This window comes from Helobdella robusta, assembly GCF_000326865.2.
Source record: "Helobdella robusta unplaced genomic scaffold HELROscaffold_1, whole genome shotgun sequence".
Taxonomy (NCBI): Eukaryota; Metazoa; Annelida; class Clitellata; order Rhynchobdellida; family Glossiphoniidae; genus Helobdella; species Helobdella robusta.
In genome coordinates this window covers 542,122-558,886 of record NW_008703570.1, presented here as the reverse complement: position 1 = coordinate 558,886, position 16,765 = coordinate 542,122, and the positions used below count along the sequence as shown (strand labels likewise).

The following is a 16,765-nucleotide window of genomic DNA, read 5'->3' as shown; positions in this document are numbered from 1 at the left end:
TACTATAACTACTACTACCACTGCTACTACTACTACCAGTACTACATTGTATAATTGTAGAAAAAGTAGTAGTAGTAGTAGTAATAGATGTGAAAATATTTGTAGTAGTAGTAGTTGTTGTTATAGTAGTAGTAGTAGTAATAGTTGTCGAAATATTAGTAGTAGTAGTAGTTTTTGTTGTAGTAGTAGTAGTAATAGTTGTCGAAATGTTAGTAGTAGTAGTAGTTTTTGTTGTAGTAGTAGTAATAGTAGTAGTTGTAGTAGGTGTAGAAGTATTATTATTAGTAGTAGCACTAGTTGTTGTTGTAGTAGTTGTAGTAATAGTAGTAATAATATCACAAAAAAAGCAAAGAGTTATGAAATCCCGACTGAAAATTTATATATAAACCTTTTAATTTTAATGTTTCAGTTGTGGCTTTTAAAATTCTTTAAATCTGTGCAGGCGATAATTGAGCTGGCGTCTCTTGTTAGCAAATCTATCAAATTGATCTGTCGTTCGATGATTGTCAGCCTTCATGTTGATGTTGTTGTTGATGTTGTTGTTGATATTTTTGTTGACGTTATTTGTGTTGTTAATGATGTTATTTATATTGTTGTTGTTGTTGCTATTGATGTTATTTGTGTTGTTAATGATATTGTAGTTGTTGTATTCGTTGTTGATGTTTATGATTTTGTTGATGATATTGTTGTTTTGTTGTTGTTGATGTTATTTTTGTTGTCTGTGTTGACGTTGTCGATGTTGTTGTTAATGTTAAAAATTGGCTACATTTGTTGAGTCTTTGGTTGTGTATATATGTTATTGTTGTTGAGATGCGTGGCTGAGGCTTTTGTTATTGCTGTTGTTAAAACAATGGTTGAAGCAGCTGCTACTACTGCTACTACAGCCTACTACCACTCCTAACACTACTACTTCCACCACAATCTCAAGTACCACTATTACTACTATTACTACTACTACTACTACTACTACCACCACCACTACTACACTACTACTACAACAACTACTAATACTACAACAACAACAACTACTACTGCTACTATACTACTACAACACTATAATTATTATTATTATTATTACTACTACTATTACTACCACCCACTACTACTACTACTACTATTACTACTACTACTACTACTACTAATACTACTACTGTATGATTCCCAACCACTATTGTTATTATTATCACCACTATAACTCCAACAACTAACTTAACAGTAGAACCACTAGAAATAAGCCCAATAATAATAATAATAATAATAATTATTATTATTGCAATAAAATGCGATTCAGTGGCAGCAGCAGTAGCCAGCAGGGCCACCGACGAGCGACACCAACGTCATATTTTAAGTACTTTTGGTTGGATTTTTGGTATTCCGAAATATTTCCAGCTCGGCACGTTGTTAAACTTATAAAGTACTATCGTAGACTGAATTTTAAGTTCATTGTTATTATAAACATTATTATTATTATTATTATTATTATTATTATTATTATTATTATTATGATTATTATTATTTTTATGATTGTTATTATTATTATTCTTGTTATTTGAATATAGCTGGCAGTGTTGTTTCATTTGGCCTGAGTGTTTGAGGAGGAGAGGATGTCTGCCCGCCTGGCCTTCAAGCTTGCTGTTCTTCCAACAACTCACAACTCACTCACGCTGATGATGACGACGACGACAATGATGATGATGATGACGATGGTGACGATGATGATGATGATGGTGACGATGGTGATGATGATGGTGACGATGGTGATGATGATGATGAAGATGATGATGATGATGATGATGATGGTGACGATGGTGACGATGGTGATGATGGTGATGAAGATGGTGATGATGATGACAGTTATGTCGTTATTAACGGCTACAACATTGATGATGATATTGATGATAATAATGATAATGATATAATGCTGACCGACTGATGATGATAATGACGATGATGATGATGACGGTGATGATGATAATGATTTCAAGTGGTTATAATCTGCTACCCATTAGGCTGCTTGGGATGATGCTGATGTACTTAGAAATAATGATTTGATGATGATGATGATGATGATGATAGGTTGATGATGATGACGACGACGATGACGATGGTGGTATGCTTGTGATGATGAAATGATGGCGATGATGATGTTATGATGATAAGGTAGTGTTGTGAAAATGTTGTGATATGATGACGTCATGATGATGTCATGGAGATGGTGATGATGTCATGATGATGACGGGGTGAAGAGATGACCCGGTCATGTGATAATTGTTGATGTTTGAGTGATGTAGTAAAGTTTAGGTGTGATGATGCCGTGATGAAGACGGTGGTTAATGTTGCCATGTGATGAAATTTTATTTTCTATGTGAAGATGGAAAGATGAAATGACCAGCAACAATTTTGTACCGTCGAAACGTTTGGCGACCACTCGGCAGGGGGGAGATTGTTTAATGACTATGCATGCCTTCCATTGTTTTTAGTAAGTTCTTTAACGTGGTTCTTTAACAAATGACTTTAAATTGTAGCACTGCTCTAGTTTCTTCTCTTCGTCTTCACCATCACCATCATCACCACCAGTCCACCACTACCATCATCATCATTACCACCATCATCTAACCACAATCATCATCATCACCACCACCATCATCATCATCAACACTATTTTTTCACATCAATCAATTCTGGCACTTCTCACATTGTTGGAACGGTTGCAACAAATCTTCAGACGAACACATACACACGCACATACACACGCACACACAGTGTTCACGAATACGCGTAAAAACCACGTATCACCGACTTTGCCTATGATTTTTTTTCTCCGCCTATGAACGTTTATGCAATTGAACCGGGTCACCGCGGAGAAGGAGCAGGCACCATTAACCACTGAGCCATCACGCCACCAGGACTTTTTCTAGTTTAAATGCTGTTAAACTAGTGGATAAAAACATTTGGTTTCAGTTAGATAACAAAAAGGTTTGTATCGCGTAACTTATCCAGTTTTATTTCTAGAACGTAGAAAATAATTTGCATATTTGAAAAAGATGGTGGGAATTGTTCGTGAAAAAAACTATCTCATCGCAATAAAAAAACCCAGTTGGAAGGAAGGACAACCGAAATTTTCAAACTCTAATTGAATGATTGAACAATTTAACAAAAGGAGGAAATGCACACGCAATGATGTAGCATGTTCATATAATGATGTAATGCTAATGTAATGATGGAATGTTATTGTAATGATGTAATGTTAATGTAATAATGTAATGTTAATGTAATGATGTAATGTTAGTGTAATGATGCAATCTTAGTGTAATGATGTAATGTTGATGTAATGATGTAATGTTATTGTAATGATGGAATGTTAATATGACGATGGAACTTTAATGTATTGAAGGAATGTTAATGTAATAAAGGAACGGTTAACGTGTTGATGGGACCGGGACCTGCGAAGTTGTTGACGTAGTTGGAACCTTTCCACACTGAATATTGAATCGAAATCACCGACAGAGAATAAACTTTAAAAACTGAGATGTAAAAAATATCTTATCAGGTGTCGGGGGAGACAGAGATGAAGCTGATCGCATATTTATGACATCGTCTGAGTTACTTGCTTCGGAAGAATGTGAATGTTTTGAAGTAATGCACGACACAAGAAAATCTACTCACACTTCAATCTAATAATCACTTCTGCAAAATGCACTTTACATAATTTGTGCAATAATGTAATTTGAATTTATCCCAACATGCGTTTGAACCAAATCAGAGAGCGACTGATTCATTTGAAAGTTTGTGTGCGACCTGCACCTTTACCGTTTGAGCTAGCACGCTGTACGTCCATCTTGGTGATGTCATTTGATGTCCAGCTCTATAATAGGATTAGGATGTGATGAAGATGAGATGAGGATGAGGTGAATGATGATGATGATGGGGGTGATGATGATGATGATGCTGAGGTTGTTTTGTTTACCTGGAAAATAAAGTTTGTTTGTGATGAAAACTTCACTCAACTTCACGTTTTTTTTACTTTTTAATTCACGAGTGCAATAAATTGGCAGACAGAATATTAAGTAACCACCTTGTTGTTAACGTACGATAAAAAATTGTTCAAACTACTGTTTTCAAATCACTCTTATTTTAAAAGGCACAGCACAATATATAAATACATAATAAAACTAATATGAAAGCAATACAATCCAGCATGTCCTATATATTTCAATGAATCACGCTAAGCAAACATTCCTGCTGGCAGAAGAAATGTTTATTTTAATTTGCTGCCGAGGAGAATTTGATCTCATGAGAAGGTTAAGCATGTAGAGACTGAGCTATTAATCGAATTATTAATGCTACCAGCAAACAGACATGAAATGTCTTCAATGTAATTCAATATTAATCCATTTCTTCTCATTTATAAATTTAGATTTCACGGAAAGATTTTTAAATGATGTAGCTAATGAATGCTTCTTCATAAAGGTTTTTTTTCATTCTCTGCACAGCATTAGCTTAGATAAAAATTTCTTGACCGTTTGAAAACTCGAAAAAAAATCATTTCATTGTGTAGAAGTCATTCATTCATTTATTCACTCATTGCGGTTCAATTAAGATAAGTTGCAATGCTAATTGGCAGATAAGTTTGGAGGATCAGAGCAGCTGTAAATTATGACGAAAACACTTCAGTTCTGCCTTCTTCAACCATTTATAAAACCAACCAGCCAACCAAACACTCGAACTTTGAACGCATCTGAATAAATATAAAATTCTTGCAACAGTTAGTTCAAATTTGTTTCAATGTATTCAGTTCATTGAAAAAAACATGGGTCAAATTAAAACAGTTTTTTAAGAAATGGGGAAGTTTAAAGAAAAAATTATGAATTGAACAAAAAATAAAATAAATTTATCGCGGAAATGAATGAAAATAAATTTAATTTGAAATACGCAAGAGTGAACAAAATGATGATGATTGCACTGTACACGAATGAACGAAACAAGTGAGTCCATGTTAGATGAGTGGTCACAAAATAAACATTTAAAAATCGTGCTAGCTAGGTGGATTCATTTCATTCAATTAACGGAATATGAAAATAATAAAATATACGTGTAATAAAAAACCCAAAAATAAAAAATTAGTTGATATCAAACGAATCAATTCATAAATTATAAACAAAAATTTTTATTGAATAAATGAAACCTGCCAACACAAACATCCAAATTGGGATGAAAATTAAACAGCGAATCAATAAATCACATTTTTTTATAACAAGCAAATCTAGAAAATTAGGCAACATTTGAAGTTAAAGTTCATTAAATAAAAAAAACATATTACAATCAAAGTTTAAAATATTATATTCAGAATTAATAATATTATAATAAAAATTATTATTAATATTATTAAGATAAATTGGAATAAAGTTTGTCGTTCGGGAGGTCAAGATTGTGGCAAGATGTGGCAGAACGGATCATAATTGACATGGAAGAGCACCATCAGCTATGCCAACATCTTGCCTGGTCTTAACCGCCATCTCTCCATCAGTTTTAAGTTTTATTTGTGATTACTAATTATTTATTTTTACTCCGTTGCATTTATTAATAGCTGAACAATTATTGAAATTTAATCTAAACCAACCTTGGGGGTGAAGTTATTTAAATTTAATTCTATCGTTTTATTGACAGTGATGAAACCTAAATTAATTTTAAAAACAAAATGCGAAACCAAGTAACGACATCATCTTTACAAATTCAAAACTGAACTCACACTTTTTCAAAGTTACGACATTCCTTCGCAGCAGCGCAACAAATTTCAAATGTCAGCTGGTGCCCATTTCTATTTATACATCGACTGCAAGCTGAACATCTAGTGGTAGTAGTAGTAGTAGTTGTTGCTGTTGTTGCTGCTGCTGTTGTTATTGCTGTTGTTATTGTTGTAATGCAGGGATTGGCTGCTTGCGCGTTACGTAGCGCTCTCCTTTGGGTCGGCCTTAAATCTAGCCAACCACTTGAATCTTCCTCAAACAAAACTTTGTTTACGTTCAGTTGATATTTTATAAACATCGTCGAACATTATCATTCTTTGCGCATGTTTATATATGCATATCGGCGCTCACGAATGCTTATATGTTGATATAAACGTACGTGTATGTATTGTACATATCACATTATAAATATGTATTGTATATTGTTGTAATCTTTAACGATCGTTACTACCTACACCAATATTATAACTTTAGAGATCTCTATATATCCAACACCAGTGTTGTTGTTTCCAACGATCGTCAAGCTATAGTTATTCCGTAGGTTCAACATTTCTGATAGATGAACACAACTGCTTCAAACGCAAACTTGGTTGAACTTTTATTCGAATGCTAACAGTAATAGAAACATTAAACTAATCCAAGTAACTACACAACCACATTTACGACTTTCCTTCAAACCTCTTTACCAAATCCATTGTTTGCAACATCTTACAATCCTCTATGGTATGAAAAAATTCTATTGTTTATAATCAATGACAAATAGCGAAGATAACAAATATAACAAGATTACAATAATTAATTATTTAGCATAATTCGATCATTCCAGCAGTTATAACATTACCCTGTTAGTTCCTAACATAGACTGGTTGGGGAGTATCCGGTGGGACACCTTTTTTTACGTCTTCTAGGGTTTTTAATGCAGTTCCAAAAAGCAGGCTGGATGGGGTTTCTGCAGTGGTGGTGTGGGTAGCATTCTGATTTGCCATCAGGAACAGAGAAATCTGCCGGCCCCAGTCTTGTTAGTTTTCTTTAACAACCTTGACCAGGTGCTTGATGATGATTTGATTAAAGCGTTCTACCATTTGGTCGGACTGCGGATGGATTGGTGTTGTTCGACTTTTATTGATTTTCAAAACCCGACATAGTTTCCCAAATAATTGCGCTTCAAAATTTTTGTCCTGATCCGAATGTATTTCTATAGAAACGCCGTAACGACTTGTCCAGTTTATCATGATTTCATCTGCAACATTGTGAGCTTCCCGGATGAGTATTAGATACACCTACGACCATTTGCTAAAGTAATTAGCGAGGACCAAAACATACCAATTACCTTTTTTGATTTAGTATACGGTCTTGCAATGTCAACAGCAATCGATTTAAAAGTAGCACCGACATTGCAAGCCTGCATTGGTCCGCGGAGTTTTTTTTTGGCCCTTTTCCAAAAACAACTGAAAATTGTAAGAGCTATTTCTTTTACAACAGACAGGAAATGGACACGTTAAACTGGCTGATGACATCTCAGTATACGGTTTTATGTCAAAATACTACTGGTCCCAGTGGGATTTACTGCACGTAGAGGACAGGCTCCTTAAGCGTAGATGGGAATCTGCCGACGGATCCAACCACATCATGCAAACACTGGTACCCAGAGACAAAACAACTGATGTTTTCAAAGAAGTGCACGGAGGACTATCTGGAAGTCACCTAGGGGGTCAACAAAACATTATGTCTGGCCGGCTTCTTTCCATCAAACGACACATTGTTGGTCTTCATTAGCCAGTTTTACGAGTGTCCATGTCCATCCCACATCTGTTGTCAAAGAGATTGCTCTTACATTTTCCAGTTGTTTTTTCTCCTCTGCTCGGCAGCAATATTTGTAATTCGGCAGGCATGGTCGATATGATAATGCATCAGAGTTGTTATGGATGCATCTTTTTAGCTATAAGGATGCTTTTGCAGCAAAGTCATTCCATAAAAACGCTTGGTTTTTCTTAGTTAATTCGTGTAATGGTTTTGCAGTTAATGCAAAGTCATTGACGAATCGTCGGCAATAGGTAGCCAGCCAAAAAAAAGAACGGTTATTTTTTGGCTCTGGCCAATTTTTTACTACATCGATTTTGCAGGGATCTGTTTCCACTCCTTTTGGGGATATTATATGTTCTAGGTAATTCACTTCCTTTAAAGAAAACTTACATTTTTTTGTTGAGTTTGAGATTTGTAGCACGGTGTCTAGAGAATACTTTTTGCAATCTTGCAAGATGATGATTGAACAAACCACTTCTTTTCAATCTTTACCTGCCAGTACCGGATAAAGTATTCACTATACTATCGATCATATAAAACAAAAAAGTATCTTTCTTGGTGGCCGCGTTCAGTTTTTTGTAGTCTACGCTAAAGCAATTAGTACAATTTTTTTTTTGACTAGGACGACGGGAGATGACCAGGGACTTGTCGCTGGTTCGATCACGCCATGCTTTTTGCTTTTGCATTGTAAAAATCATCTCATCGGTTTCCGCCTGCCTTGAAAATTGATGGCGTCGCGGGACTTGTCTGATGGGCTTACAATCTTGAGTGTCTATCCTGTAAGATACTAGAATAACTTGTTGGCTTTTACATTAACTGTTTTTATTTTGGCTTAAATGATGTTTTCTGACAGATTTGGTATTACCATATCGTCATCAACCGTTACTTGGGTGCATTTTGGAAGACTGCTCCCTATCAACACTTCCGTTTTTTTTTATTTTAAAACGCGTTTTTCTAGATCTAGGTGAAAACCATACTTCTCATTATGTAGTTGCCCAAGATGCTTTTGTCCGTAGTGTCATTGCAAAAAACTTCCTCGTTTCTCCATTGACGGTTTGAAGTAGGTACTTGCTAAATCTTTTTTGTTTAAAATCTATTGCCATATCTTGTTTAAGAATAGACTTATTCACTCCTGTATTGGTGGTATCAATAATTGGACATTCACGGTGATCTATCTTTCTTTCCACCCAAAGGTCATTTGGGTCACGATGCAGTCTCGTGACATAAATAATACTGTTGGGGGCGTTTGTTTTCTTAACCAACTTAGGTCCTGCAATGTTGGCTTTCACCTGACGCTTTTGACCTGTTTGTTGCAGACGTTTCAAACATGGGCTGGCATCTCTTTGAAAGTTGGTTTTATCCGCGTCGTTTCCTCAAAAAGCATTACTTTTCTGGGGCTTTATTCAATATTTTCTAATATGCTTCTTTTTTCCACAGTTTCAACATTTTGGCAGATTGTAGTCTCCTGTCATTGAAGCAATCTTTCGACAATCACTTTCTTTGTGAAGTTGCCTTATTTTTATGTCCTTCCTCAACATCAACTTAGCTTATTCCAACGTCATATATTGCTGCAAAATTTCTCAGAGTGTTTTTATCTTTGAGATTGTGAGATCTTATCTCATATCTGGGTCTCATAGAGTTTGGATAATCGCTTTTAATGCCGTTCTGTTTCTATATATCTTGCGCTAGTTAAATGATTTTTCCTAATTTTTGCATACGATGATCAAAGTGTGTCAAGTATAGACCTAGTGTGTATTTGTTTCCATTGCGCCGATCTAGCTATAAGATTTTGAAGTTGTTACAGTCCTTGGCAGGAATCGACTGTAACACCTTCAACGCGGACTTTTTAGTGCTATTACCAATGCCGTCGTTTGTTTTGTCGCGTTTTATCAGTAACTGGGTGCCGTTACTTCCAATTGAGTTAGGTAGCTCTCCCAGGGTATAGTATCGTCAAAAGTAAATGCTTTCATTTGCTTGGCGGGAGCGAAACCATGCATGGTAATTTTTTTTTGCTTTAATTTTTTTGAAAATTTTCTCTCTTTTTCGCTAGCGCTTTTGTTCTAGCTCGTCGATTCTATCGTTTATTTTGTTCATTTTCTGGTCTATTTCATCGATCCATTCTTTTGTTTTGGTCATCTGCTTCTTCATTCTTGAATCTTGCTGGCCAAATTTTTTAGTTATTAAGTTGCGATTTTTTTTAAATCAGCTGCTTGTTGATCCAGCCTTTTATTTAGTTTGGCTGTTTGTTCATCAAATTTATCAGAGCATCTCTTAGGCAGTTGATCAAAACTGCTCTCGCTTCTTCCGACTCGAGGTTTTGTTTGTTATAACTTTAAAGATCTCTATATTTCCAACACCAGTGTTGTTTCCATTGTCAAGTTATCGTTATTCTGATAAATGAACACAACTGTTTCTTAGTTCTTAGTTCAACGTTGATTCAGATGCTAACTGTAATAGAAACACTAAACTAATTCAAGGAACTACATAAATCACATTTACGACTTCGCTTCAAATCTCGCTACCAAATTCGCCATACTCAATACGCATCTTATACAGCCTATATATCTTCTATGGTATGAAAAGATTCTATTGTTTACCATCAATGACAAATAGCAAAAATAACATGTATAACAAGATAACAATAATTCATTATATAGCGTAATTCGATCATTCAAACGGTTATAACAATATATTTATCATGAGAACACCAACATGGTATATAAGAGTCTCCTATTATTATACATTAACATTCAATGTATACAAATGTATGCAGGTGAATGTGTACTAAATGTAATAATTGCACTACGCAAAAGCAAAACTATTTTATAAAGTAAATAAACAAAAACAAACAAAAACATTGCGTTATATAAACGCCATTTTTAAAATAATATTTGTACATATGTACAATGTACATACATACATATATATAATATATATATGTGTGTGTGTGTGAGTGTGTTTATTTTTTTATATGCTACAATATATCTGTACATATGTACTGTAGGTACATAGGGCAAAAGCATGTTGGATCACATTAATTCTAAACATCTAAGATTTGTTTTCATAATTTTTATTTTAATATTTTAATTTATCTTGGAGATAAATTTTAAAACTTCGATTGTTGGTGTTACCCGCGGACGAAACATTAATTGTATTTTGGTGTTCATGATAAAAACTCCGACGTTTCTAAAACGATAAATCCCATAAATTTCACTGATGAGTTTAAAAATTATCAGCGCAACATTTTGAACAGTGGACACACTTCAATTCTGTTTCAATACTGTTCCGATTCTGTTCCAATAGTGTTCCGATATTTCCAAGCATGTTAAAGTTCATTCGAGAACGAGAATTTTAATATAGGCATGCAATTTTAAACTTTCGATGCTGATGATAATTTATATTGTCTCCTCAAATAAAATATTTTTAGTTGAAATCAATATGAGAATACGAAACATGTCGGCACCACGCATGACATTTTTCAATCAAAGAGCACGCCTAATCGTATTTCATTGAATTGTTTGAGATGAGCGGGCATTTGAAATATTCGTCAACATAAAAACCCATTGAGAACATTTCTGTGCCAAAAATGAATTTGTTAAAAGATTTTTTTAATTGTTAGCAGTGATGTTTAATTTCAAGTCTATTTTGCTTTAAAGTTCATAGACCACACAATAAAACATTATGTGTGAGGCATTAAGTTAATGATTTTCAGCACGTAAATAACACAAAGACATAATTCTATTTTACGATTTTAAACAGTTTAAAAATATGTTCGTATTTTATCTGTTTAGTCCGATACTGAGAACAAAACTAATATATTATGACAGGTAACGGTAATTAAATGAAATCGTATGTCACTAATAATGTGGCTTAATAATAATTGATGAAACTTATTAAATTCACGTGAATGATCATGATAAAGTAGAAAATAGTAAATTTCTTTGCGAAAAATGACGTGAATTTTTTCTGCTAAGTTTTCTGCTTTAATAATTATTAACTTCAGAAAGGTTTTGATAATTTGCAATTTTAAAATATGCCCCTCTAGTTCTTTAGAGGCAGATCAAATTAATTAATGGTGATTCATTGATGTAATTGTAAAATCCATATATGTACATAAAAGATACATGCTATTCTATATACGGTAACAATTTATGCAAACATGATTATTAATAATGCGAATTGATTAAATATATAAATATAAATAAAGTGTGAAATAAAAGATATAATAAAAATAAATCAGACATCGAATTTGTATATAAGAAGAATTTCTCGACTATTATTTTACACGAAAGTTTATTTATTTACACTGGTATTAAACAGACTGCTTGCATGTACCGAGGCAGAGCAAATACAATATCTCTGTAGGAATATTTAAATTTCCATTCCACGGTCTCTATGCATTTGTTTGTTTGTGCTTGCGGTTCGATGCGTGATGTCTCGTGTGAATGCTGCATGGCGAGGAAATAGTTTCAGTGTGATCTTCAATAATTTTCGGTTCAAACAGATCGTTTCAACAATGGAAAGCTCTGTCCTGTCGTTTGAGATGTTGTGATGGACGTTCTTTTAAGAAATATGTATGCGCAAAAGTTGATCTTGGAATAAATTGTGAAGTAGCATTGAAATGAAACTTTTTCATAATCAACATTTAAAGCACGCATTTTAACTGAAAAGCCTTTCAATTAGTTCACTTGAATGTCGAAAAGTTTTTAAAGTTATTTAAAATTTTGCAAAAAATGTGTTTACAAAACCAGGAAAAGGTTATTGAGTGTGTATCAGTAGTTGAGAAAGTTTTGAGGAATGAGTTGCTGGTAAGCTGCGTTGAAACCAGAAATGTATTAATTTATAACACATAATCTTAATTATTACATACAATTAATCATATAATAAATATATTAAAATCACAAACATAGGACAAATGATTTCTTTTAAATTTTTGACCGTAAAAATAATAATCGTTCAATTTGGATTTAAATTCATTTCCCTTTCACCGTAGAATAGTTGAAGGTTGAACACTGGCCACCAAAATAATATGCGCCAATATTTTGTGTCATGTAATTTTTTTAAATCGCTCCATGAATTTTTTGGACCATAGAAGCATTCTTAAGTTAACACAATAACATTAGGATAATGCAAAAAGAGTTTGAACAAACTCAATGAAAATAATTCAACAAATGTTGGATTAGGAAAAATGTTAGTTATTGAATAGTTGCTGGAAGGATTGTTTGAAAGGTTCTAAAAAGCATTATAAATTATTATTGCCTCAGGAACCACATCAAAATTGAAAAAAAAATATGAAAAAATTGACAAATTTTAGATTAACTTTGAAGTAAATGAATTAATAATATTTAAAACACCTGTAAATTGTCACAAAAAACAGAACCAGAAAATTTAAAAAGCAAAAATTATTAACCACAGCAAAAACCATTTACTTGACTTTTGAGAAAATCTCAAAAAGGTACCTACCTATCAGTCATCACCAAAGTCGCCGCTGTTGGAATGAAACTGAAAATATTTGGAAGCCATGAAGACGTCTGTGAAAAAACTTACCGGCTGTTTGTTTATGGCGGTTGAAAAATAATGGTGATAATGTTTGGCGGTGAAAATAGTAGTGATGATGATTTGTATACATGCCTTCACACGTGTACAGCAAGTACACTACACGTACATACATGTACACATACTTGTGAAGTATATCTATATATGTACGTATCTGTCTGTGTTTTTTTTGTGTGCGTGTGTGCGTGCAGTGCGTGTCATAAAGATCGATACCGTCGCAGAGAATATTTTGCTGAACAAATATTTTTCCACACTTCGCATTGCAGATTTTGATGGTGACGTATTCGACGTCAAACATTCCAAGGTTTTTTCCGTCCAACTGCGTGCAAACAATGCAGTCCTCGCGTTTGATGTTTAAAAACTGGAACTGGTCATATATAGAACTTTGAGCTTAACGCAGTTTTTTATTTCTTATATTTTTCCAAAGTTTTAAAGTTATTTTCTTTTTTTTTTCCATGTCGAAGCGAGGAATAATATTTCAAGTGAGTCAAATTAATTGGCAGGTAATAAGAAGTTCACGTAGGCCAGCATTAAGAAAGGTGAAATAATTCAGTTAATAATAAAAAAAATGTTGATATGCAAATTTTTATCTAACCTTGAAGGAAAGGATGGATTAATGAATGAAAGAAAGAATGGATGGATGGATGAATGATTGAAAAAATGAATTTATATGCATAAATAGAGGAAAGAACAAATGAACAAACAAACGAATGAATCATTAACCGTGTGATTGTTTCGATGGATAATTTAATGAATGAATGAATGAATGAATGAATTAATTAATTAATTAATTAATTAATTAATTAACGATAAACGAATGAGTGTAATTGAATTGAGTGAGAATGAATAAAGTAATAAAAAATAAATTAATCTTTCCAAATTGCTGTTATCTCATCTAGCTCAGCCTGTAATTCTATCTTCTTTCTGATTGTTTTGGATCACCCAAATTTCTCAGCAGAACAATCTCAAATTACAAACATCATTAATCAAATCACTAAACACAAACTTGCCAATATGCGGAAGCTCATTTATTTTTTATTTGTATATTGTTTAAACATCTACAAACATTAAACGTAAACCCTAAAAATTTATTTCTTTTCAAACAATTTCTAAAGAACATTAACGAAGAGGCAAATGCGATAATGCATTGCTTGGTGGAATTCAGTTTATGCTTAGTCTGATGGAGCGCGAGTCAACACCGTGATGGTTCTTTGATAGATTCCTCTGGTTTTCATGTTGCAGCTGCTAAAACCTTATGATGCAGTTGATTATAACAAACTGCGTTAGTTTAGCATGGTGGTAAAGAGTTAATTTTCAGTTTTAAAAGGCTTATCAACCCAATAAAACATCGAGACTTGTAGACAAATAAATATTGTTAGTCTTCGTGCAAATGCGTGCAGTGGTTAACTGACACTCCAGCAGTAAGAAAAACCTTGTTTCAAAATATTACCGTACGATCTTTCATTGATTCCAGGAATTAATTTTGAAAAACAACAACAACCATCCCAATGATCTGCATGTCGTAAAGATGATCAGATGATCAGCTGATCAAATGACCAAATGATCAGCAGATGATCAGACGTCGCATGATTATTGAATCACTGGAGACTTTGAGACCCAATTTTCTGAGGGCAGTCAAACAAAACCATCCAGTCTTCAACCTTCGCCTTATTTGTTCATGGATCAATCCGACTCTCTATACAAAGGTCACAACCCAAGGTCTCAAAGTTTATTTGCCTCGCTTGCATGACAAATGAATGAATGATTAAACGAATGAATAAATAAGTGAATAATTGAATGGATAAATAATGAAATAAAATACGCCGATAAAGGCAAATGCTTCTCTCATCAAAGCAGCACCATCTGAATGCATTCATGTTCACAGTTGAATGGAATATGTCTACAACTGTACAATGACTCTAAAGCCATTTTGGGTTGTTTCATTCGCAATGTTGAACTCTTAATACAAAAAACTTCAAAATTTAATAAATACGAATTCACTTAGGCGGGCTCGTTTTGTATGTGTTAACATTTTTACACAAATACACGCACACACACACAGACACACACGCACACACAAACACTCACATATATATATATTTATAATATATAATTTTTAGCGTATATAGAAAAAAAATGTGTTTGTTTACATCGGTATGTCTGTATCTCAGTACGTGCGGTTCTGAGACATGTAGACTGTGAGTGTGCGCGTATGTTAATGTCGGTGCATGATGTTTGTATGCTAGTGAATGTGCGTGTGTGCATGAATGTATGTTTGTGAATGTGTGTGTGTGTGTGTGTGCATGTTGAGAACGTGTATTATGTGTGTGTGTGTGCATGAATGTATGTTTGTGAATGTGTGTGTGTGTGTGCATGTATGTATGTACGTTTGCACTGTATATGTGCATGAATGTATGTTTGTGTGTGCCTGTGCGTGTGTGCATGCATAATGCTGCCAATGTTTGATTTCATTTGTTTGCCATGCCAGTGCATGTAAATATTGGACTTTTATTCTGCAGACTTCATATTTCCAAGAGATAGTGAGGGAAAGAAAGAGAGATAAATATATATGTGCGTGTATATATATATATATATATATATATATATATATATATATACATAAACATATAAAAATAATTTGTATAATTTGAGTTACTTAAAATATTGTATTACATTTAGATAACACTTTATTAATAATAAAATCGTGAAGAATTTGATTATTTATGAAGTATTTGTTCAGAAGTGTGTTTAAATTTTAAAATAATAATTTTCTTGTCTGTAGAGCACTAGCAAGTAATAAAACTTGGTTAGTAGCTTGATGCACAAATTTTGAAATCATCAGATGATGGCTGACATGGCAACAAGTTGTCTGATTGTTTGCTGGGTTGAAGCATGAATAACTTGGTGCAACAAACATTTCATCCGCTTTAACCAACTCGTCTGAGATGAAAAAATGATTGACAATAAAATAAATTTCATTAGTGTTTAAAATCAGCTGCAATTATAATCATCTAATGTTTTATTTGAAGGCACTAGGCGCTTTTAGTAAAAACTTTTTATGAAAAGGTTCTAAATGAAAAGCGTTATATAAATAATTTTATATGTTTATTTAATTTTTCACATTAACAATCCCATATTGGTCTTGCTAATATGATTGTAAAAAAGCTTCAATTGTGAATTTCAACTTCCAAACATGCTGGCAGTAAAACTGAAACTGAAACAAAATGCAAGCTCCGCGCAGAGGATGGATGGTCTTGTCCGTCTGTCACGAAGTGTCGATGCGTCGATGGGTTTGCTCCAAACATATCAAAATGTTGCTGACAGATATAATGATAAAGATGAATATTGATGAAGACTATGATTCAATGAGGAAGACGACGATGATGATAATGATGATGACGACGACGATGATGATGATGATTACGACGACGATAATGATGATGATGATAATTACGATGATGTGGTAATGATCATCTAAACTCATCTAAACTAATGGTTATATTGCAATGAAAAAGATGATAAGATATGTTGGTGATGATGAAGATGATGGTAAGGAAGGTTGAAATGAGGATGATGATTAATATTGTTCTGATGATTATGATTAATATTGTTGCGATGGTGATGGTGGTGGTTGCCATGATAACCATTAAGTTGCAAAT

The 16,765-nt window shown here is 33.5% G+C and overlaps 1 protein-coding gene across 1 annotated transcript in view; it reads right to left on the bottom strand.

The window, feature by feature from the left end:
• Positions 1 to 15,913: 15,913 nt before the first annotated feature.
• Positions 15,914 to 16,765, bottom strand: part of HELRODRAFT_158358 (hypothetical protein) — a gene marked incomplete at both ends in the record, with an annotated part of 2,159 nt that continues 1,307 nt past the window's right edge. Inside the window, one exon of the mRNA XM_009010449.1 lies at positions 15,914 to 15,955. Within this exon, the coding sequence (XP_009008697.1) occupies positions 15,914 to 15,955 (42 nt within the window). The remainder of the gene's footprint in view (positions 15,956 to 16,765) is intronic.